The sequence below is a fragment of the Heterocephalus glaber genome, unplaced genomic scaffold (assembly GCF_053883595.1).
Source record: "Heterocephalus glaber isolate CG9 unplaced genomic scaffold, H.glaber_assembly_v1.0 deba00001600, whole genome shotgun sequence".
Classification (NCBI taxonomy): domain Eukaryota; kingdom Metazoa; phylum Chordata; class Mammalia; order Rodentia; family Bathyergidae; genus Heterocephalus; species Heterocephalus glaber.
The window spans coordinates 4406428-4430148 of NW_028258372.1; the positions used below are offsets into that span (position 1 = coordinate 4406428).

The 23721-nt window shown below is 35.5% G+C and overlaps 1 protein-coding gene across 10 annotated transcripts in view; it reads right to left on the minus strand.

The window, feature by feature from the left end:
- The window catches only part of Akt3 (AKT serine/threonine kinase 3), a 259832-nt gene that overhangs the window by 93175 nt on the left and 142936 nt on the right, over nt 1-23721 (minus strand). For 9 of the 10 annotated variants that reach the window (XM_004853513.4, XM_087194057.1, XM_087194053.1 and 6 more), the window contains 3 exons: nt 15479-15590; nt 8237-8381; nt 2846-2977 (listed from right to left, as the gene is read on the minus strand). In XM_004853513.4, coding sequence (XP_004853570.1) covers nt 2846-2977; nt 8237-8381; nt 15479-15590 — 389 coding nt within the window. Of the gene's footprint in view, nt 1-2845; nt 2978-8236; nt 8382-15478; nt 15591-18062; nt 18301-23721 lie in introns of all 10 variants that reach the window. The other variant, XM_021265538.2, reaches the window with a different exon arrangement.

Below are 23721 nucleotides of genomic sequence, written 5' to 3' on the forward strand. Positions count from 1 at the left end.
TTGCGGTGCCAGATCTGGTGCATAAAGTGGATGAGGACACACAGCAGTGATTTCCAGCCTGCCTTTCTTTCGGGTGGCATATGGCAGCACCATTCACATGAATAACGACTGCCAGAATTGCTTCAGAATATTCTGCAGGAGATTAATGGCAATATTCCTTTTACTATAATTTTTTTTAAACTTTAGGTGATCACTGTATTTTTGATCACCCCTTACATAAATACATGAAAAAGAACAGAGATCACCAGTAGCACAGTAGCAAATGCTTGCAATCCCAGCACTCTGGCTGAGGCAAGAGGGTCTCAAGTTTGAGGTCAGCCTAAGCAATTTAGTGACACACGGAGACTCATAGAAAGGATCTCATAAAAGGGGGTTGGGTGAGGCTGTAGATGTAGCTTGGTGTGAAAGGCTGTGTTTAATCCTCAGCATCACCAAAAACTGAAGTCAGAAAGGTCTCAAGTCAAAACCTAACTTTATAACCTCAGGAACTAACAACAAAAGAACAAAGTAACAACCAAAGCTAGCAGAAGTTAAGAATAAATATGAGGGGGCTGGGGATTTAGCTCAGTGGTGCCGCTGCCTGCCTCGCAAGCACAAGGTCCCCAGTTCAATCCCTGGTACCCAAAAAACAAAAAAGAATAAATATGAGGATAGAAAAAAGCAATTTTTCAAAATGAACAAAATGAAAGTTTGATTCTTTGAAAAGATTGCTAGATTAGACCAATTTTCAGATAAATTAAGGATAAATATATAAGAAATAAGGAAAACAGAAAATGATCATTAGAATGCCACAGCAATTACCATTACAGACAAGATTCACTGGCAGGTATTAAAATTAGTAAAACATTTTAAAAGAAACAGGATATTCACATAGTGTCAGAATATTTCCCCTAAAATATATTTATTAATTACAAGGGAAATATAGTAATTTTTATAGTGGAAAAACCCAGTGGACATTATTTTAATCAATGATAAAGGTTAATGCCACCTGTAAGAGAATACACCAAGATCATTTTCTCCACGATACGATGTTCCGAGAAGAATACATTAGGACTAAATCTCAGCTCTTGTCACATTCCAAAATTTCATACTGGTCATTTTGTTAGGAATACGTACATTTTCTTTTAAGAAACTAATAGATTTGTTGGGGGAAACAGAAAGGAACTATATTAATCAGGATAGTCTATCATTTGTGAAATATACCCAAATATGAACAGATACTCAAAAAAGTACAATTAGTGAATTATACAGGGTCTAATAGGGTGTTCTCAAGTCTGATAAAAATAGATCACCGAGGCCAGACTACAAAAAGAAAACAAAATTGAACTATATTTACCGATGCTTGATACACAGTAGGTAATGACAGTGATAATAGCAAATATTTATCATATATTTTCATTTCATATTGTTCTAATCTTAAGTTTATTCCATATGTAATTTCTAAAGCTTTATTATGATGGTAAATACTATTACCTTTATTAATTTAAACCTAACAACAATGATAAGTGTTATTATCTCCATTTTGTGGATAAAGAAATGAAAGTATAAAAATTTTAGTAATTTGAGATCATTTAGTGAGAGAGCCTACAATACCCTACTACCTTCCAGAAAAAATTTCAGTTTAATTAATAACAAGTACAATGTGTATGCTAAATACTTTCCTTATCTTATGCCTCCTAATATTCCCATCCAGTGGATTTCATCCTACCAATTTTACAAATGCGCAAACTAAGGCACCAAGGGGCTTGTCAATACATGGCAGGATATTCAGCATGCCCGGTTTCTGTCTGGCAACTGTCATGAAGTGTCTCTTAGCCCCAGTCATTGTGATGAGCACATACGCCCCCAATATACCCAAATACAACTCCACAAACACCTGGTTCTTAAAGGTTATCAGGTAAGGTGTAAATGCAGGCCTCAACACCTACAGAGCAAAACGTTCCTTCTAATGGGAGATGCAGACTTGTGGAGCCGAGACTGAAGAAAATATGCCATGATGGAGGAATATAGGTAGTTTCATGAAGTGTATGGAGCAACACACTCCAGATGAGTCAACTTTGGTCGAAAGTACCTGAAAGTTAGTCTATAAGGTTTACCATAATATTATGTGTCATTTGTTGATTAAGAGAGAAAGCGAACATCAATTTTAAAGTAGGTCAAATTTTCCTATTGAGGGAACTGGTATTCAATGTAGAACTCTTGAGTAAGAAATTATTCCATTAATGTGTTAAATATTTGTAAAGGTCTAACATGAAAAAAAGCTTTCCATGATGAATATTATTAGCAAGTACTACAAACATGTACCAATAAAAATTAAAATTAAGAAAAATAAATATAGCTATGAGGTGGGGGATTAAGATTTCTAAAGAAATTTCAAAGACTATTGTTTCTTTTAGCTTAATTATTCTAGTATTTTCAAATGTATTTTGGATGCTTTCCCACTCAATGCTATATAAACTCCGTAAGTACAAAATCATTTATACTATTGTAATCAATCTTTTATTCAGTAATTCAGAACATTGGGGGAAATATTAAAAAGCAACACTAGTAAAATTAATAATACAGACCACAGATATACAGTAAAAACAATCTCCCAAGCACATAAAATATAAAAATTTCTATTTCAGTAAAAGAAAATAAGTTTTAATATAATTTATGTACACTATAAACTTTTGAAAATCTTAGCATTATCTACTGATAAATATCCATTAGTATAGCAGTAGCCTACATCAATATTTTGACTGTTTAATGGAATTTATATACTTTATCATTCATGAGTGATCATAATAAACACATGTGCTCACTGCCAGCAAAACTTTAGTCTTCAACTCTTGTAAACAATTACCTTTGCAATAATGACTTCTTTCTTCAGAATCTTCATAGCATAGTATTTCCCACTTGCTTTCTCTCGAACCAAAATAACTTTCCCAAAAGTGCCTTTACCTAGTAGTTTCAAATAGTCAAAATCATTCATTGTCTGAAAAACACAAATTAAAAGATCTAATATGAATGAAATATCTGACATAGTTTACTGGTAGCATGTATATATCTATTTGCCACGCAAAAACAAATTTTATAATTTCTAAGCATCCTTGAAAAACAAATCAGACTGACATTGGCTGTCTTATCAGCAATTAAGGATGCTGAGAATAATTTAAACAGTTTCCAGATACTGGAGAATTTTAACCAAGAATTTATTTCACAGCCAAATTATCAGTCAAATGAAAGGTCATACGGGAAAAATGATTTTCACCTATTTCCAAGGACTTAGTAGTGCTGCTACCCTCAGAACACTGTCTGTAATAATCAGAAATGTCCCGCACAACATTTCCAAATATGCCTAAGGGAGCCACACTTTTGAACGAGCTTTTTTATTTCCTCCAGTACTGGGGAGTGAACCTAGGAACTTACACATGCTATTCAAAATCTTTTTCTTTAAGAGATAGAGTCTTGCTAAGTTACCCAGGCTGGCTTCAAACTTGCATTCTTCCTGCATCAGCCTTCTCAGTGGCTGGTATTACAGGCATGCACCACCACGGATGGCTGAAGGAGCTATCTGAGAAGGTATTAAAGCAGAATAGAGATGGAATCCAAGAAAGAAAAAGAGGTATGTATAAGAAATGTTGAGAACAACCTTGGAGCTCAGTGAAAAGAAATCTAAGGAAGGAAGTAGTTGTAACTTCTGAGAAAGCAACCGGTGTAATTTAGAACAGGAGAGCAGGGAGCTCTAAGAAGAATGTCTTTTAATGAACCTGCCTGTTTTCAGTTTTATTTTTCATTCCTAAGTTGAACAATTTCCAAGATTTTTCCAGGCAGACTACTCTTTGTTCTCTACACTCCTCTCTGGGTGGACTTCTGCTCTGCTCTACCAATCAACATTCTTCCACAAACTTCCAAAATTCTAAAACTGTTTGCTTAGCACTGTATCTCCCTCCCTCTTCCAGCTTTCATTTTGTGGGTCTATCTCCTTCTGAAATCCCCTTACTATTCTTTTAATGGGCTTTTGATTGAAAGGAACCTAACTGTATGCTGTTTACTTTCTTAAATGTAAACTCAGTTTAGAGATTTATGAATACCACAACCAAAAGTCACATCACTCCCCAAACATGTGAGAAAGGCCTTCTTGGATTTCTCAGAGAGGCCCACGTGTCAGCTGATGGGAGTCATTTGAAAGATCCATGAGCAGAACTGCTCACAAACAACAAAATCATTAAAATAAGACACTGCTGTTGTTTTAAGACATTAAACTTGGGGTAGTCTGTCCCATGGGAATAAATAGATTAAAGACAGTTTTCTCATAACCCAGTCATAATATCCTTTTATTGCTCAAAATTTCATTTAGGCAACACGGTCCTCCTTTTTCAGTTTGCCTTCTGTCCACAATACTGGCCCACATCTCCTGTCTCAGGGGCCTCCAAGGAGGGCTGAAGATAGAACCCAGGACATCATTCAGGCCATGCAGGCACTCCACCCCTGAACTTCACCCCTGGCCAACTTCAAAATCCATTATGTCACCCTTTCCTCCTCAGTAGGCAGGTTCAATTACCACCCCCATCCCCTGCACACAAACACTGATCTCTTTCTCTACATTCTAGCCATTGCTGTGTATTAATATGGAAGGGCTGGGCAGAGGTGATAAAATCAAATCCTAAAATTACATTTTCTATGAATGTAGGAGGTATAAATCATTGTAATCACCTGGTCCCAGAAAGGCCTGCACTGAATAGTTAAAAATTAAGTAGAGCTTTGATTTCCAATTAGCTTTTTATCCTCATATGCTGTACCCCTCATATACCTGACAGGGTGGGTATATAAGACAGGCAGCTTGGCAGACTAAGTATAGTCACTTCTGAATCCTCTCATCAAATTCCTCTGAAACATCATATTTTAATTCAAATATAGACCTGGACTTAAATCTGGCTACCAAGCCCTTGTCTCATTTCTCTACCACCTTATCCTTTCTTTTCTAAGAGGTTTTTTTTTCTGTGGCAATATTCCACAATTATGGTAAGTAATCACCTATCTGCTCCAAGTAAGAAACAAATATCAAGACCACTTTCAGCACAGCTACCATAATCAATCAGTAAATGGGAGCTATCTTCTTAATCTAGTGACTATTTTCAAAAAGTGAAGAAGAGGGCCAGGGATTTAGCTCAGTGGTTCCACCGCCTGCTGTGCAAGTGCAAGGACCCGAGTTCAATCCCCGGTAACAAAAAAAAAAAAAGGGAAGAAGAAAATGTACCCTGTAAATTATGCAGATATGCTTGTGTTTTAATGTGTCATAGGCTAAAACAAAACATCTGAACTTCAATTCTTTTCATGATAACTGACATTCATAAAGAATACAGTTCTAGAGAAGCCATTTCTCTTAACAGAAATGACAGTAACATTTTGCCATCTTTAACTAAGTCATTAGGTTCATTATAGAACAGGTTGTGATACAAATTTTATTTTTCCATACTTTTTCATTCAAAACGACTTTAAATTAATTCATTTAAAATGAAATAAAATCAAGAACAATGGAATTCAGATATGGTTAAGACAGTGAGCCCCAAATAAATTTAAAATATTGCTTTTTCTTCATTTTGGAGACTCAGTTTTAGTAAATAATTCTGAGACAATCTGTTTGAAAAGATGTGGTCTTCGTGTGGCAAAGCAGAACACTAGGCAAGACTGATGGATAATATTCATTATATATGTACTGTATGAGGACTTGGCATATTTGCACAGGCCCTCATTTTAAACCTTACAACTATGAGTTAAGTACCACTGTTATCCCTCTTTTATAGATGAGAGATATGAGTGATGAAAGGACTAAGACACCTTTCCCATCATCACACACACAGCCAGGACTTTGACCTGGGGAAAAATCTGAGGTCCCCACTTTCTACCACTATTTCCTAATATTAACATTCTATTGACTTTTTCAAGGGTGTCTAAGAGAAAATTAACATACAAGCATTGCATTAAGTTCAACAGTTCTCCATATTTTGAGGAAGAGTGTAATCAAAAGAATATAATCTGTATGATTTTATTTCTAATCTAATTTGGTTGTAATTACAGAAACTACAGATTCGATATATATGAACCAAGAAAAAGAAATAAGCTGTATATTAAAGTTGCATAGTGTATAATTAAAAGATCTTATATGCTTGATTAAATATTCAACTTCTTTAAGTATCCAATGACAACTATTTTCAGTAGAGTTGCCCAAGCTGGACTCAAACTTGCAATCCTTCCTGCCTCAGCTTCACAGGGTGCTGGGATTACAGGAATGTACCACCATGCCCAGCTAGATGGCTCAACTATCACAGTACCTACCTCACGTGATTCTTACGTGGATTAAAAAAGATGAGACATACAAAAGTACTGCTCAGGATGTACCACAAAACAAATACAAAATAAATGCTTCCACAGGATAATTAGTGATGGTGATGAATTATTAAGAATATCTACGTTGGTAATTGTGAAAAGAAGAAAATGTATTATGCCATTATAATCATCATTTACAACCAACCTTAACAGAAAGAAGTCTTTTGTACATTTTTCCACTTTCATACATTATAAAATTCTGTCTCTTTATTCAAATTTTTCTGACAAATTTTCATATTCATTTCCAAAATTCTTCTGTTCATTAGACACAGCACTTCAAGTTAGAGTGTTACAAATTCCCATCTTCAATTTCTATCTTAACAGCATCTTACTGATCTGTTAAGGAGATTTTTAGAAATCCTAAAGAATTTAACAGGATAAAGCTAATATAGCTTAGTTTTGAACAGGACAGACATCAATTGAGACCTGACTTTAAATTTACCAATGCAGTCAAATATCAAGTTCATTGTGGACCTGTGTATACACATCTGCGAAAGGAGCTTTCTTATTCGTGAGTAGGTGGATAAAGCTAGGTGAGGTGTTTTTTGTTTGTTTGTTTGACTGAGGAACAAGGTAAGATAAAGTGCCTTAAGTAATACTCGGCTCAACCAAAAAAGGAGATGAGTTTTCAAAGACAACAGCAAACGTATGCAGACATTTGACCAAGATCAAGCATAAATTATTTTAATGAAAACAAAAACTTTAAGTTGTGAGTGTATAAATTCACTTAGTTCACACACTTAGCATGTGCAAGAGGGAAGTTCTGAACACAGGAGTCCAACTCCAAAAAGTTTTAACCCCGGTGCTAATCCAAATTTTGGGCTGTGAGCATAGTTCAGTGGTAGAGAATTCGCCTAGCACTGCAAGGACCTGGATTCAATCCCCAACAATGCCAAAACAAAGCAAAAACGTCTCAGAAACCAAATTCCATGTTAATATGCTGAATATCTGTATTTTCCTACTTGAAGATTCATTTATCTATGTTATAGCAAATATATTCTACAATATACTTACACAAACAGTACTGACCTCTCCCTCTGTCTCTCTCTTTTTGTGAACCCAGGGCTTTTTCATTGAATTACATCTCCAGTCCATTTCTTGGGGCTAAGTGGCCCAGGCTGGGCTTGATGTTGTGATTCTCCGCCTCAGCCTCTTGAGTAGCTGGGATTACAAGTATACAACCCCAGACCCAAGTTGTCTCTTTCCAACAACTCAATCTTGATAAATCTTGAAATAACCATTTTTTACTTAATTAAGGAAGCCATTTTTTCCATTTTCTATAGCAGTGAAAAGCATTATTTATAATTCTGTAACAGTGAGGGATTATTTATAATTTCCATAAATATATAAATTGGTACTTATTATTCTGTATTCGTGAGAAAAGGAAAAGTGAGCCAGCACTGGCTCAGGAACAGTCATTAAAAGAAAAGCTATCACTTCCAAGACTGTTGACTTTCCCTCTGACTTAGTAAGCTTGAGGGGACCGAGCAGGAACACCACTGCCATTTCTGCTTCAGCTTGCAGAAAGAGAATGCCAAATGGAGAAGAACCAAATCATTAGGGAAAATATTTGATCCTAAGTTTCTAAAATGGTATTGAAAACAAGGAGAAAATCTAAGTTATGAAGATTTATGACGCACTTCAATCCCAAGTCCCTCAAGAGCCCTGTCGGCATTCAGTACAAAAGTGCTCGTCAATTATTTGGTCCTAAAGAAGGTATTTCAGAGTCATGTGCATAGAAACACCCATACGCACACATATCACAAGAAAACTGGCTGAGATATCTCTGCAAATGGGAGTTTTTATCATATTTCTTCCAGAGAAATAAACGCTGTGCTGAGTAGAATGCATCATCATTTTCTACCTTTCTTTTATGATGGGTTGTAGAAGCATCCATCTCTTCTTCTCCTATATTATCAATTTGTGAAGTTGGACTGCAATTCATTCTCTCCTCTTCTTGCCTTTGCAGTCTGTCCGCTACAGCTTGGATAGCCTCTGTCCATTCTTCTCTATTAAAGTGAGTAAAATTTCTCATTAACAGAAGATGATAGGTGGTTTTTAAAAATTTTACAAAATGTGAAATCAACACAAATACAGGCTATCCCTCAATAGTGCCCCCTCTCTACCATCACCCCAAATAAAAGACAAAGTACATCATTATTATTTAAAACAGTAACACTCATTTGTATTTACTGGCTTACATACCATTCTAATTATTTTTAATTCCTTTCTGCATTTCTCCTTCTATCTAGGACAATTTTATTTTCTTTTTATTTATTTATTTTTTTGGTACTGGGGATAGAACTCAGGTCCTTGTGCTTGTGAGGCAGGCTGAGCTAAATCCCCAGCCCAAGGACAATTTTAATTTTGTTTAAAGAATACTCAGGTACTTAGTGCAGGTGTGGTAACAAATTTTACCACTCTTAGACAGAAAAAAATTGTAATGCAGTACTGGAGATTGAACCCAGAGCCTTTGCACTGAGCTACTTCCTCAGCTGTTTAAAAGAAACAATTTTATGTTTTGAGTAAGTTGATAAGTTGCCCAAGCTGGGCTCAAACTTCCCATCTTCCTGCTTCAGATTCCCAGAATGTTCGGATACAGGCATGAGTTACCATGCTCAACTTGAAAATATTTTTACTTTTGCTCTTGGAAAAAATTTTTTTCTTAGTTATTTACTTTCAGCACTTTAAAAATATCATTCCATTATCCCCAATTATTACTGTATTCCATGCCAATTTTTTTCTACTGTTGTGTCACCTTTTCAGTCTAACTACTGCTTCTTTGAAAACATGTATTCTTTCCCATTGGCTTTGGTTTTTAGCTATCCAATGGGACTAGGAGTTTTCTCTATATTTTACCTTTCGAGATTTACAGGACTTCTGAATCTTTAGTTTGATCTTTAGTCCATTTAGAATGTTTTCAAACACTATCACTCCAAACACTTTCTTCTTCATTCTCTCATGCCTCAGATGCCAACTGTGTATCTATCTGCATGCCACCTTACTATATCAGCTTTGTCTTACATTGCTCTTATTTTTATCTTCTGTCCTTTATCTCTGCATATTTCATTGTGGATATTCTGTTCTGATCTGTCTTTGAATTCACTAATTTTCCCAAATGTGAGGTCTTGGATATTCTGTTCTAGTCTGTCTTTGAATTCACTAATTTTCCCAAATGTGAGGTCTAATTTACTATTAAAACCATCCATTAGCACGCATAACTATAAATATTTTATTCCCGTTTTAAATTTTCATTTGGTTCTTTTTTTGTATTTTCCATCTGTCTGCTGAATTTCCCGGCCCTAACAAATTTAAACATACTAATCTATAGTTCTTTTAATCATTGCTGGATAACTCCACTGTTGAAGCCCACAAATCTGATTCTACTCTCTTGTTTCTTTTCCCCTGTGGTTTTGGCCACATTGTCATAAATCTGTGTGTGAAGTTTTAGATGAGCCTTACAAACTGTTCACAAAAACTCATCTAATTTGAGGCCTAGTTAGCAATAATCTTTTCTCAGAGAATATTTACAGTTGCTTTTAGCAGGTTCCTAAGAGACTAATAAAACCAGATCAATCTAATCCAATTTCAGAACTGAAATAATTTAAGGTTGGACTTTAATTCTCCCAAGATAAAATTATTTCCATTTTATCCTTTCTTGTATGGTGTAGTCCTTTAAAATATGAACTACCAAATGTAGTGATTTACCATGCCTTTTCTTTGGCAGGGCATGGAATTCAAGAATATGGCTCCCATCTCTGGAAGCTCCTCAAAATCCCAAATCTTTACATCTCTGCTAGAAGTGCCAAGCATGACAGGAAAAAGAACACTGAATCACTGAAGTCCCAGTTCCATGAGACTTCAGCTTTGTTGCCTATCTGATGCCTTCTTTTTCGTTTCTTTCTTTTGTAATATTTTGTTGCCCTTTACTAGTAGTTCTTATTTGAAATACTGACCCAAATTGCCAATTCACTATAATTGAACAAAAGCCTTATATCATTTGGGGGAGGGAGAAATGGCGGCAAAAGCATAGTGGGCCAAAAACGACCAATCTTCAAATTTCTAAGTAATATTAAAAATACAATCAATTTATAACACAGAATGAGACCCTCATGAAACAAATTAAATTTTATATACATATAAAAACAATTTGCCCTAACTGTTCACTTACTTTCTAATGAATGTTTAATTAAAATATGTGTGCTACTAAAGCACAAATATGCAAAGGCTTAGGAAGGATTTGTGGTCTGATAGGGGAAAACTTGTTACTGTGAACCAGTACAATAAAGTGTCATAGATAAAAATCATACAAGTATACACTAAGTACAGTGGAACTCTAAGAAAAACAATGGTATTTTTGTGATGACAGCAAACCAAAAGGCAACTGTTGGAAGATGTACATCATGAGTTAGTGATCATCAACATGAGCAAAAGACAGGATAGAGTATTTTTGCCAGTAGGGGCAAACAGGAGAGAAAACTATAGGCGATGGGACAGCACAGTATAGAATCAGTACTTGGGAGACTAGATATAATTCAATATAGATAGAACAGGAAGGGGAGGGAGGATATCTACTCACACATGAGATGTGTCTCTGGATGTGAGTGTGAATGTAGTGGAATGGCTGTGACACAGCATTTAGCCGTAAAAAAGAAAACCAACCTCAGCCAATAATGTGTGGGTGGCCATGTATGACATAATAAAGTATATGTTAAAAATTATACTTACCAAAAAAAAAAAAATTACACTTACCAGTAAATAATAATTTTAACTACATTCACAGAGAAAATCAAGTGAAAATCAGAGAAAATCAGAGAAATCAGAGAAAAAACAAGTGTATTTGTCATCACAAAAATTTTTAAGCCCTGCTTTAAAACAGAATTTACAGATAAAACTACTAGAAAAGAAAACACAAAATTATTATTTACAAATTCCAGGTTTGCAAAGAATAGATATTTGGGGTACAGTAGCCCAAAGAAAATGGTATTAGGAGATGGGGTCTCAGGCCAAGATAGCAGAGCCCTCATGAAAGGGACTAGTGTTCCCACAAAAGAAAACCTGGGGAACTTCTTTGCATTTTCCACCATGTGAGAACATAGAGAGAAAGGATCCTCCACAAACTAGAAAGAAGGCTCTCAGTGCACACTGAATCTCCTAGCACCTTGCTCTTGGAATTCCCAGTCTCTGAAACTGTAAAAAAGTAAATTTCTATTGTTTGCAAGCTACCTAGTTCATGGGACTAAGACAATTCTCATTTTTTGGAGCTCAAAAAAAAAAAACAACTTAGGTATCAATTTAGCAAAGGATGTGAAAGACCTGTACAATGAAAACTACAAAATACTGATGAAAAAAATAAAGGTAGCACAAATAAATGGAGAGACATCCTATGTTCACGGACTGAAAGATTTAATATCGTTAAGGTGTCAATGCTACGCAAAGTGATCAACAGAGCTAATACAATTCCTATCAAAAACTATTTTTGCAGAAATAGTAAAAAGCAATCCTAAAATTCATACAGAACCATAAAGGATCCTCAATTGCCAAAACAATCTTGAGAAGAACAAAGCTGAAGGCATCACACTCCCTTACTTAAAAACACATTCTAAAAATACAGTAAGTAAAACAACATAGTACCGGCATAATAACACAGGCCAATGGTACAGAATACATAGAGCTGAGAAAGAAAATTATGCACATGTGGTCAAATGATCTTCCACAAGAGTGCCACACTTGTACAACGCAGAAAAGATAGCCTCTTTGACAAATGGTGCTGGAAAAATGATATCAACATGCAAAAGAATAAACTTTGAGCCTTACTGTAGATCATACATGAAAAGATTTAAATGTAAGACCTAGAACTACGAATCTCCTAGAAAAAAACATAGGAGAACTCATGACATTAGTTTTGGCAACTATCTCTTGACTATGACACAAAGAGTACAGTGAACAAAAGCAAATACAGACAAGTCAACCAAAAAACTTCTGTGTAGCAAAGGAAACACAGAAGAAGGAAAAGTAAATGTAAAGAATAAGAGAAGATTATTTGAAAAAATATATATATATAAAACCTAAAATAAAGAACTTCTATAACTCAACAGCAAAATTTTTTAAAAATAGATAAAAGACTTAAATAGACATTTCTCAAAAGAAGACATACAAATGACCTACAGGTATGTGAGAAAATGTTCAGCATTACTATCATCAGGAAATGCCACATCAAAAACCACACAGACACACTATGACAGGGATTATAAAATGAAACGAAATAAAAAATAACAGGTGTTAGTGGGGATGTGAAGAAACAGAAACTCTGTTTAACATTGGAGGGAAGGTAAAATGGTGCAGTTGCTACCAAAAACATTATGAAGGTTGCTCAAATAATTAAAAATAAAACTACCATATGAGCCAGCTCACTTCTGGGTACTTAGCAAAAAAAAAATTGAAATGGGTTATTCAAACAGATATTTGCTTTTCCATGTTCAGTGAAGCATTATTAAAAACAGCCAAGAGATGGAAACAATCAAAGTGTGTAGTAACTGTTGAACGGACAAGGAAAACATGATATTCATATACAATGCAACATTCTCCAGCCTTAACAAAAGAAATACTATCATCTGAGACAACATGGAGGGAATCGAATATCATTATGTTAATAAAATATGCCAGGAATAAGTGCCATATGATTATTTTACACATAGAATCTAAAAAAGGTGATAGTGGAATGCTGATGAGGAGAAGCCAGTGACAGTAGGGAGGAGGTAGGGATAGGAAAAGGTTGATAAATAGGTACCAGGTTATAGTTTGATAAAAAGCTAGACACTCTGGTGTGCTAGTGTACAGTAGGATGACCACAGGTAACAATAATGTACTGCACATTTTAAAAAGCTATAAGAAAAGATTTTGAAAGTTTTATCTGAAGGACATGATAAATGCTTGAGGAGCTATAAATATTTAGCCTCATGTAAGTATTATACAATTTACACATGCATGGAAATATGACATGTTTATCATTAGTGTATGTAATTTTTACATTTTAACTTATCAGTTAAATTTAATTTAAAAAGAAAATGCAATAGAATAGCTAAGAACATCTTGATATAAAACAATACAGGAAGTGGTGCTCTAAAATTCTCTAATTAAAGCTATGTGGTATTAATGATAGAATGACAGAGCAAGGCAAAAATATTAAAATCTAAAAGCCCAAGCATTTATATATACAGCCTAACATTTGTGAGAAAAGAACGGACTGCTGAGTAAGAGTAAGTAGTTCAATCCTATGCACTGAAATAAGTGGGAGATAAAGCTACACATTTAGTTAAAAACACGTAAGGGTCTTAGATTAGGAGCAACACTGCAAATGGAGTTTTTGTGACTCTCACTAGGCCTCCTTACGTCTTCATTGACATTAAAGTTATATAAAGTCTCCAAACACCAGATTCTAGATGAATATAGAATACACTCCAGTGACAAAAATAAATACGCTCTTTTTCATTTTTGCTAAAATTTCATCTTCCATTTCCTTCTAGTCATAAATACAAATGAAGACTGATTGTTCAGAAGAGTAGTGTGGTATTATTATAGAAATAGCAAATGATTTTAGCATCTTAAGATCTGGCAGAAATCCAGCTTTGTAAACACAAATGGCAAAATGAGTCATGCTTCAATGAGATGCTATAAATCCACTAAAAGAACGATATTTTCAAAGAATATATATTGACATGAGAAAGCTCCATTCATTTAGTTAGTCAACAAATACAGTGTTGGGCTCTAGACTACACGCTAAAGACAAAAAACAAACAAACACCCACAGCAAGAAGACATGATCCTTGCTATCAAGAAGTTCACAGTCTAGCGAGAAAGTGTTATAGTCATGACATACTTGGTATAAAAAGCATAAGAAGATATGTAAGTTTATAGCTAGGGGATATACTTACACTACATTAGACAAAGAAAGTTCTGTAGAAAAAGTGCTATTTAAACTCACATGTGAAAGATATTAGAAACTGGCCCAACTATGGCTATGGGTGAAGGTACAAGCAGACTGGAAACTCAGTCTGTGAAAAGGCCTACGAGCAATGACGCAGGAGTGGAGTGAGACTCGAGCAGGAGTGAGGACGAGGACACACAAAATTGTATGCACACAAGACACACAGGCCCATCAGCCAAGGAGAAGGGCTACAAGTTCAGAGAAGAAAATATCAGTGTCAATCTTTGGTTAGAGCAACTGCACGTAACAGTTTACTGATCAAAAAGAATTACTGAAATGATACTTTAGGGCTGGATTTATAAGTAGTAGGGCACAACTCCCAGCACCACAAAACAAGCAAAGAAAACAAAACAAAAACCAAGCCAAAAAAACTACCATTTACTAGGATTTCTTTATATTCTTTTGGTCTTTATTAAAATCCTAAAAAGGTCTATTATGACAAAACTTAATCATTTGGAAAATAAGGCTAATGATACATAAGCTCACAAGTTGCTAATTAAGACAACTATGCTAACACATGAGTGGGAAAGTAAGTCTGTGACTGCGGCTGCCAGCTCTCACTCATTTTCAGGCCACCAGATACAAGAACACTAAGCCTGAACTGGGCAGTGGGAAAGTGGTTACAAAAACTGACTGTAATCAGGAAGATAGAAACACAGCCCTGACAAAGCTGGTATGCCGCTTGCTAATTAGTGCTGCTGCTCCTCTTGTCAGCAACGATGACAGTCAGTCAATGCCAATCAATCCTAATTCCTTTCCCCACAGAGCTGACACCAAATTTCAGAACCCTTCTCAACATCGGATTTCAAGCAGCCACTTGCAATTATAAGGGCAAACTACTTGAACCCTTTTGCTATCACTTTTGCCTCAGACTTTCAAATATGAATACAAGTAATTCCATAGTTTTTTAAAATGCAGTCTGATTATAAAACTGTCTTTTTAAATTTGTATTTAAATCTTTAAATATTTTGGTTGCTCATACCAGAAACAAAACTATTAAGAAATATAGCATGTTGCAAATATATTTCCTTGTATGTACTGATAATGAAGTCAGTTACAAATACATCTTTAGAGTGATTGTTGCTTTTTCACAAAATGGAAAAAAAGTAAATCTCTTACCTTTCCTCTGGAGTATCTACATGAAATGTTCTTTCTATAACAGTGGTCCACTGGAGACATCTGATAATAAATGTGTTTGGCTTTGGTCGTTCTGTTTTCATTAACTGGCATTCTAGAAATAAAATATCTCTTTAAATATACATATTTTTTAATCATGACGTAAATAGTTGAGAACTACAGAATTCTATTCCAAACAAAACACAGCAACTACCTTAGTTTTCTATGGATCTCCGCCCAAGGTTAGGTCTGAACTGTGCTAGTATTTCTTTCCAATTCACTGTCATTCTGGCTAGTTCAGTCAACTAAACTGGACCATTTATTTTCCCCTGAACACATCTCCCTCTTTTCTCTATGTACGCCTTAGTTCCAGCTGTTCCTGCTATCTTTAATGTCTGTTTATTTTACTCCATTCATATGCAATCTCCAACAGTCAAAGTAAGACCCATTTTTTAAGGTGCACATCAAATTCTACTCCTTCCATGAAGTTTTTTATAATACCTGGTCCCAGACTGACCACTCTCTTCCTCATTTCTCACTACTCATTACTTTGTCCCTGTTTTGTTTTGTTTTTTAACTCAGCACCAGTCTTACAGTATTGTACACCATTCTAAGAAGTTATCCTTTATCCCTACCTAGATTATAAAGCTCTTTTATATAAATGATTGCTTTTAGCTCTTAGTATCCACAGCCATTAGAGGCAGTCAGTCAAAAGGGATTAAATTTTATCAAGCAACATGTAGGAAGATTTGAAAGAAAAATAGTGTAGTAGCTCAAAGTATGGATTCTGATACCGAGGCCCTGGATTTTGGGGGGTTTTCCTACCAATATTTATACAATCTTACAAAAGCAATCTCTGGTCTTCAACAGTTAAATAAGAAACTAACAGTACCTACATCAGAACTGCCATAAAGATTAATAATAAATTCATTTAATACTTAACAAAATATGACATAATAAGCAGTCAAGAGCACTAGCTATTATTATAGAATGTATAGCTAAATGAGACTTTAAAAGAGAAGTGGTAGTAGACATCAAGAGAAAGTTGGGCTGTCCATTGACACTGTGCTTTGGAAATAAACTAATTTACTCCTAGATGGCAAATTCATCAGTGCTTATCTGCTTTGTCTGTTCTCTAACACTAAGAACTACACCAGACCTTGACTTAAGAACTCGATTGGTTCCCGAGGGCTGGTTGTAACTCAAATGGGGTGTAAGCCAATACAGCTGAGATCTGGATGTTTACCTGGATACATGCTATAGATAACAAGAGGCAGATGAATCTTGCATTAATCTAATTAACCCAAGTTGTTCATATGTCAGGCCAGTCGAAATTTGAGATTCCACTGTATCAACTACAATTTTTATGTCATGAAGGTCCACATCATTACTCAAATTAGATTCTTTGACTCCTTACATTGAAAGAGATCATTCACCTAAGGCTCTTCTTAGTTTTCTTTTTTTTCCTAACAATTTTTCATGGTGTTATCCAACATCCTTCAGTTAATCAATATCAAAACCCAAGCTTCATTCCATCTTGAGTCTTAATTTTGAGACATACATGTCAGGGCTTAGGGAGGTGGTTCAGTGACACAGCACATACTTAGGACATGCAAGGGCCTAAGTACAATCTCCAGCATTTAACAAAAAAGCAGGACACATGTCTAAATATACAGTAGACATTTCTACACTGTTGAATTACTAGTACCACACCTAAAACCAAACTCAGTATCTTTCCCCTTAAATCCATTCCTTCTCCTGGCAGAGTGATCTTCCTTTTTCACAATACTAAGACTTGGCTCTATTTGGTTTTCCCACCGAGGCAATTCTACTTCAAATTTTCAGTGTCTACTGCCTAATCCTCCCCAGCTGCCACACCAGAATCTTCCTACTCAAGAGATGTTGACAGGTGCCTAAGTTACTTAAAGATAGAAACTGTACTCTGAGAGACATCTGGACATGCCCTAAAATGAACTCCTGATCTCTCCCACCCATGCTCCCTCTGCCAACCACTACCATAGCTTTCCTCTATTTTGTATGATGACACCTTCCTCTTTTCAACTGCTCAAGCTAAAAACCTTAGAATTACCCTGGAGTTCTCTCTTACATTCCACTCACTCCTAGATATCCTGCTGGATCTCCTTTCAAAACATTTCCAGTTTCTGATTACTTCCACCACCTCCACCACCTCAGACTAAGCCATCATCATTTCCCAAAACCTTAGAAGAGCTCTCTCCTGCCACTACAATTCGTTCTCAACACATTAGCTAGAGAGCTTCTTAAAATGAACATTTTCAAAATAACTTTGTAGTGTTTCAATTCACTAAGAATAAACAACGAAAGGCTCAAAACGATCAGGGATCCTCCTAGCCCTCTGACTGTCTGACTTCCTCCCCTAGCACTCCTTCAGGCCACTCTGTCTTCTACGCATTTCTTCCACAATGCACTTCGCCCCCTTTGCTTAGGGCCTTTTGTCAAGTTTGCCCTCTGCCTGGCATCCCTTTCCTTCCCCTCACATATCACCATAGGCATCTTCCTCCTTTTCTTCAAGTTTTTGATGAAATGTAATCTTCATAATGAAGCCTACCTTGGTGATTCTTTTTAACGCTGCAGTCCACATACAGGATCATACAATTTCTTTCATGGGCTCTCCTACTGATTTCCCATAGCATGTTATCATCTGTTAATTGTCTGTTTCCTCAACTAGAATGTAAGCTCCCTGGCATATTCTCAGTGCCTGACATCAGTAGGTTTCCAGATGATGAATTCTGAGAGTAAAAATCCAAGGCAATTCTGATGCCACAGGAAAGGAGAAAATACCTTTCCTATGTAGACAAAAAGAGACAAGGTTTACTGGATGAGTAAACGTTGACTCTGGGCTATTCAGTTTAGTGACTGAGCAGGAGAGAAGACAGGGTAAAACTGGAGCACAGGTACAGCTGGGGCTATCATGCAAGTGGAAGCTAGTAGAAATTGGTTTTTTATTGCTTCTATTTTTTCCAACTAATTAGGATGTGAAGTCATCAGTTAAAAATACAGTTGAAAAAGGACGCATTAGAACTTTGAAAAGAAAGAAGATATCAAATACAGCTCTAACAAAATAAAAGAACATACAGATAAGGTAAACATATCCTGACTTCTTGTAGCATTGAGGGCCCACTTGAATTTAAGGGACAAAATTTAAAAGTAGTACCAGAGAGCATGGCTGTGTATTTCTCCCCAAGAATACATGGTTGTGTGGGTGCAGTTGCACAAGGGATAGGATTTAAGTCAGGCTGCATTTTAAGCAATTTAGGTTTGTCAAAGCAAAAAGGTAGAGAAGAAGAGAGGATGCAAGGCAAGACAGTGATTCAAATAATCAACTAAGAAACTTAAAATGTCTTTGGAGCACATGAATGGATAAAGAAAATGGGGTATTTACATACAATGGAATAGTACTCTGCCTTAAAGAAGGATAAATTTGAGTCATTTGTAGGAAAATGGATAAACCTTGAGACCATCCTGTTAAATGAAATAATTCAGACACACAAGCTTAAATATCAAATGGTTTCTCTTACATGAGAAACCCAAAATATAAACAAAGAGCAAAATAAAAGATAGATAAGAGCATCTTTTGCAAATGAGAAGGGAACCAAGAGATGGTGGGGAGGGGAGGAGAATGAAAAAGACTAAGATGTGTTAGGTGCATGAACCAACTCTCCATGAGGAGTGCAATCATTTATGTACCGGAAACACGTAAGAACAACAAAAAATTTCTTTAATGTGTTCGGAAGGAAGGGATAATTATGGTATAGCATGTAAGATAATTAAAGGGTAAAGGAATTGACAGATCACAAAGAACAACTTTATCATAGTTAAGCCTTGTACAACATATTTTTTAAATTATAAAATTTAAAAACTGCTTAGTATGCCAATTTACACCCCTTGAAACATTAAAGTTTTAAAATACCAAAGACATCATATCAATTTACGGGGCCAATTTCCTGTCTTATTGTGCCTAGCAGTCTTACTTTACTCTTTCTGATTTTCCTCCTTATAAAACTTCTACTAAATTTCTAGGCAGTGGATCACTACAGGTGTCTCGGTAGAGAGCAATTCTGGCAGGAGATGTGTTTGGTGATCACTAGGTGTCAGGCACAGTGTTCACTGAGTGTTTCCAGGGACAAATCTGAAGAGTATTATGCCATGACCCTTCATTTTATGAATGAATGAATTTACAAGACTCAAGCTAAATAACTGGACCCAAACACATAGTTTGTGAGAAACTGTGTAAGGATTTATTCCAGGGCTATGTGAATCCAAATCAGATGCTCTTCTGAAAAGAATAGTGCTAGAAAAACTGCCTTTAGAAGTCAGTAATCATCTGTCAAAGCAATGGGATGGTCCAGTTCCTTTCTAACGCGACCCCACCCTCTCTGTGATTAGCCCTGCTGCCACTGATGACAAGTTTCCTTCTAAGAGGAAATCCAGGACAATTTTCACCTGATAGCAATGTTTGAGAGTTGCGAGAACCCCAATGTGTTTGTTCCTGACTCTGACCTTGCAGAGGGATGCACTGGAATAAGGACTGTCCCCTAGCAGGATTCTGATCTTTAACATTTTCTGTTTCTGTAGGTGGTAGTGTGTAAGGGGAGGTTGTTCAGAATTAGTTGAAGGGAAAGAAGGTAGCAAGGGCAGCAAAGAAGGCATCAGACTCTGAATTCTTTCTCTGCAAAGTCACACCCTACAACTTGCATGAATCCAGTTCCACATTTCTAGTTATTTTTGTCTGAACCAATCTATTACAGACAACATGACTTTTTACATATATGGAAATAGGAGAGAAAACAAGCTCTTATATTTTATTTCATAACATAACGGATTCAATAAATGAGGATTATAAGATTGAGTTAACATTATTTCTACTCAAGGGCCAGGGATTTAGCTCAGTGGTTTCATTGCCTGCTGCACAAGTGCAAGAACCCGAGTTCGATCCCCAATACCAAAAAAAAAACAAAAACAAAAAAACGATGTTTTTCACTTTATGACCAATATTCCAAAATCTGACATTTTAATTACCATAAACCTTATGACTTTGTTATTTACATGGAATACTATATGTGAGTTTAAGCTGAATCTGAAATTATGACACGTTAATGTGAACTTCTAACATATTTTATTTAGTGAATACAGTCACTAGATATCACTGTTTGCCAAAAGCACATTTTCAGAGCCAGCATTTTCAACACTAACATTTTTCTTTTCTATACCCACCAAATCCTGCCTCTCACAAAACAAATGCATACTTTCAGAGTCTTTTAGAATAACCGTTCTCTGCAAACATGAAATTTTAAATTTTAATTTCACTTTGAAACAATGATGAAACTACAGAAAGGACACAATCATTTACTATCAGAAAATTTTAAGAGGAATACAGCATCTAATGGACTCAATGAGGTATTAGGCACATTGGCTTCTTGTTTTGCTTTTTTGCAGTACAGTAGCTACAACCTTTAAAAAAAAGTGCTAAAATGTATGTCACACAATTCACCACTTCGACCATTGTAAGTGTACAGTTTTGTGAATAAATTCATCTTGTTTTGTAGGCAAGTTGTTTTTCAACTATTATTTACTTTGATTTACATATCATCCATACTCAATACAAAAGAACTGGTAAGATAGAAAATAGAATACAAAAACCAAAACGAATTCCCAAAACAAAAACAAAACCCCTCAGAGTTCCCCCACAGTTAATGTTTTAATGTACAGCCTTTTACCTCTTTGCTATTTTATTAAAAAATGAAATCATAATTAACTATATTACATGCTGTGGATACATTTCATATAGATTTATATCACCATATTTAATGGTGACATAAAACTCCATTGGACTCCTATACCAGAGTAAACTGAGCAGTTTGCTTATGTTTGTAATTGTTTGTAATTATAATCAATGTTTATAATATAATGTTTAGAATAAAATGCATGAAACAGAGATGTACTTAGATATAACAAGATGACATTTAACCATTTCATTATATAACATACTAGTGGATAACTAAAAATTAATCATGAGATCTATTTTTATTTTTATTAACAAAAAGTAATTTATATTTGAAGCCTGATGAAGCTGGGATAATGAAATTTTAAAATAATCCCCCCAAAAATGGATTTATAGATTGAAAATTCTCTGAAGGTCCCTACTATTTCATTACCTAGTACCATGCCTAAACAAAATCAGTCGTAAGTAAATGGAATCATTAGTACCGGCTCAATTCTGTAATGATTCTATGCCTTGGCTAACTGAAGTTACATTTTAAAAAAAGGTAAGCAAAGTCAGGTGAGGTGGTAGATGCCTATAATACCAGCACACAGGAGGCTGAAGCCTACCTGGGCTACTACAGTGAATTCAAGGCCAGCTGAACTATATATAGTTAACCCTGTCTCAAAAAAGCAATCAATCAATCAACAAACATACTTATTTTCATTTAAAACCTAAACAACAATCTATCGCTAATAACATAATTGATTCAGGCAAAGATCATCTAGGGATGCTGAAATCATTACATTAAATAACTGACAACCTGGGGCCGGGGATTTAGCTCAGCGGTTTTGCTGCCTGCTATGCAAGCGCAAGGACCCAAGTGCGATCCCCCGTACCAAAAAAAAATAAAATAAAATAACTGACAACTGAATGGGGCATGGCAACATGTCAACCCACATATTATCTGCCAACCACAAGGGGGAATCTAAATTTTATAATGAAGAATGAAGCTACTGCCACCCAAAACCAATGAAGAAAAACAACATCACTAACAGCTGGTCAAGCAAATATTAAGTACTTCCTGATGTGATGCAACATCAAGTACATAGAATCACCAAAGAAATAGTCTTGGGAGAAATACTGAATGTGAAGTTAATGGACTCTTTAGATCTAACTTCTATTTTATAATAAATACAAAGGTAGAGGGAAAAGTTAAATGACACCTGCAAAAACAGAATTCTAGAAGAGAAGACTTTCTATAGGCCAACTAGCCTGGTGTACTTAGTAAGGAAATGTATCCAAACTAGGGGAAAGGAAGGTGGTGAGACAGAACACAGAACTCTGCTAAGCCAGAAGACAAAAGCCTAGCAATGTAACAACCAAAAGAAAACTGCTGTTCTTGATGTATTATGGTTTAAACAAAGTACAGAAGATATTTTTGTAGACAACAATGGGGAAATCTGAAAATGAATGCCTATTAGTATTGAAAATTTCTAAGTTTCATTAGGTATGATTATGCAGGAAAAGCTCATTTTAAGAGACATACTGAAAAACTGTGGGATATGAATGCCATGATATTATAATTTAAACATTTAAACAAAACGATGATGTAAATATAGTAAATTGTTAACTGTTAAAACTAGGTGGTGAGTATATGAGAAATCGATGAGCTATTTTCTCTACTTATCTGTATGTTTAAATTTTTCATTATTCAAAAAAACCAAAAACTTCCTCCCTAAATAATATTAAATTCTTTTCTCAAAGTTTATACCAAAATAAACTAGAGAAGGTTTAACTTCTTGAATGTAGAGATTATTTTAAAATAAAATACATAACCCATCTAAAAAAAGATACTTCTAGTTAATGGAGCTCACTAAAGTCATGTTAAGTTTCAGAATATTATCACTGGGCACTGAAGTTTAAATGTGTAACTGTTAGAAGAATCAGTTTATTTTATATTGACCCTAATTTACACTTTAAATGCCTCATTTCCTTTTGCACATATGGGACTTCCACTCACATATCTTCGAAGCGTTCCTCTCATGGACACTAGAGTGAAATAAACAATAGCTCTACACCTAGGCCAGGGTGCTGACTCAGAGTCCATCTTTAATGCACTTGCCCTGAGTGCTGCTCCCTCTCCCTAACTGCCTAACTGATCCTCATTTCACTAAACAAATGACACAAAATCATCATCTACAAGAGTGGCCTTTGTTACCTGTTCCCTAATCAATGAGTAAAACTGTGGTTTCCACCCACCATGCTCTTTCTCATCAGATATTTTTCTTGTTCTCATTTTCATTTCTTTGCTACATTTTACACTCCAGTCTCTTTATCCTTTGAATCAAGTCACACTCTCCTTTGACTTCCATGACGCTCACTTGCCTGGTCTTACTACCACCTCTGACCATTCATTCGTCTTTCTTAATGCCTCTTCTTCTAAGTGGAGCTCTCCCTGAAGCTCAGACCTTACTGTTATGTTACTCTCTCCTTAGTAAATTCA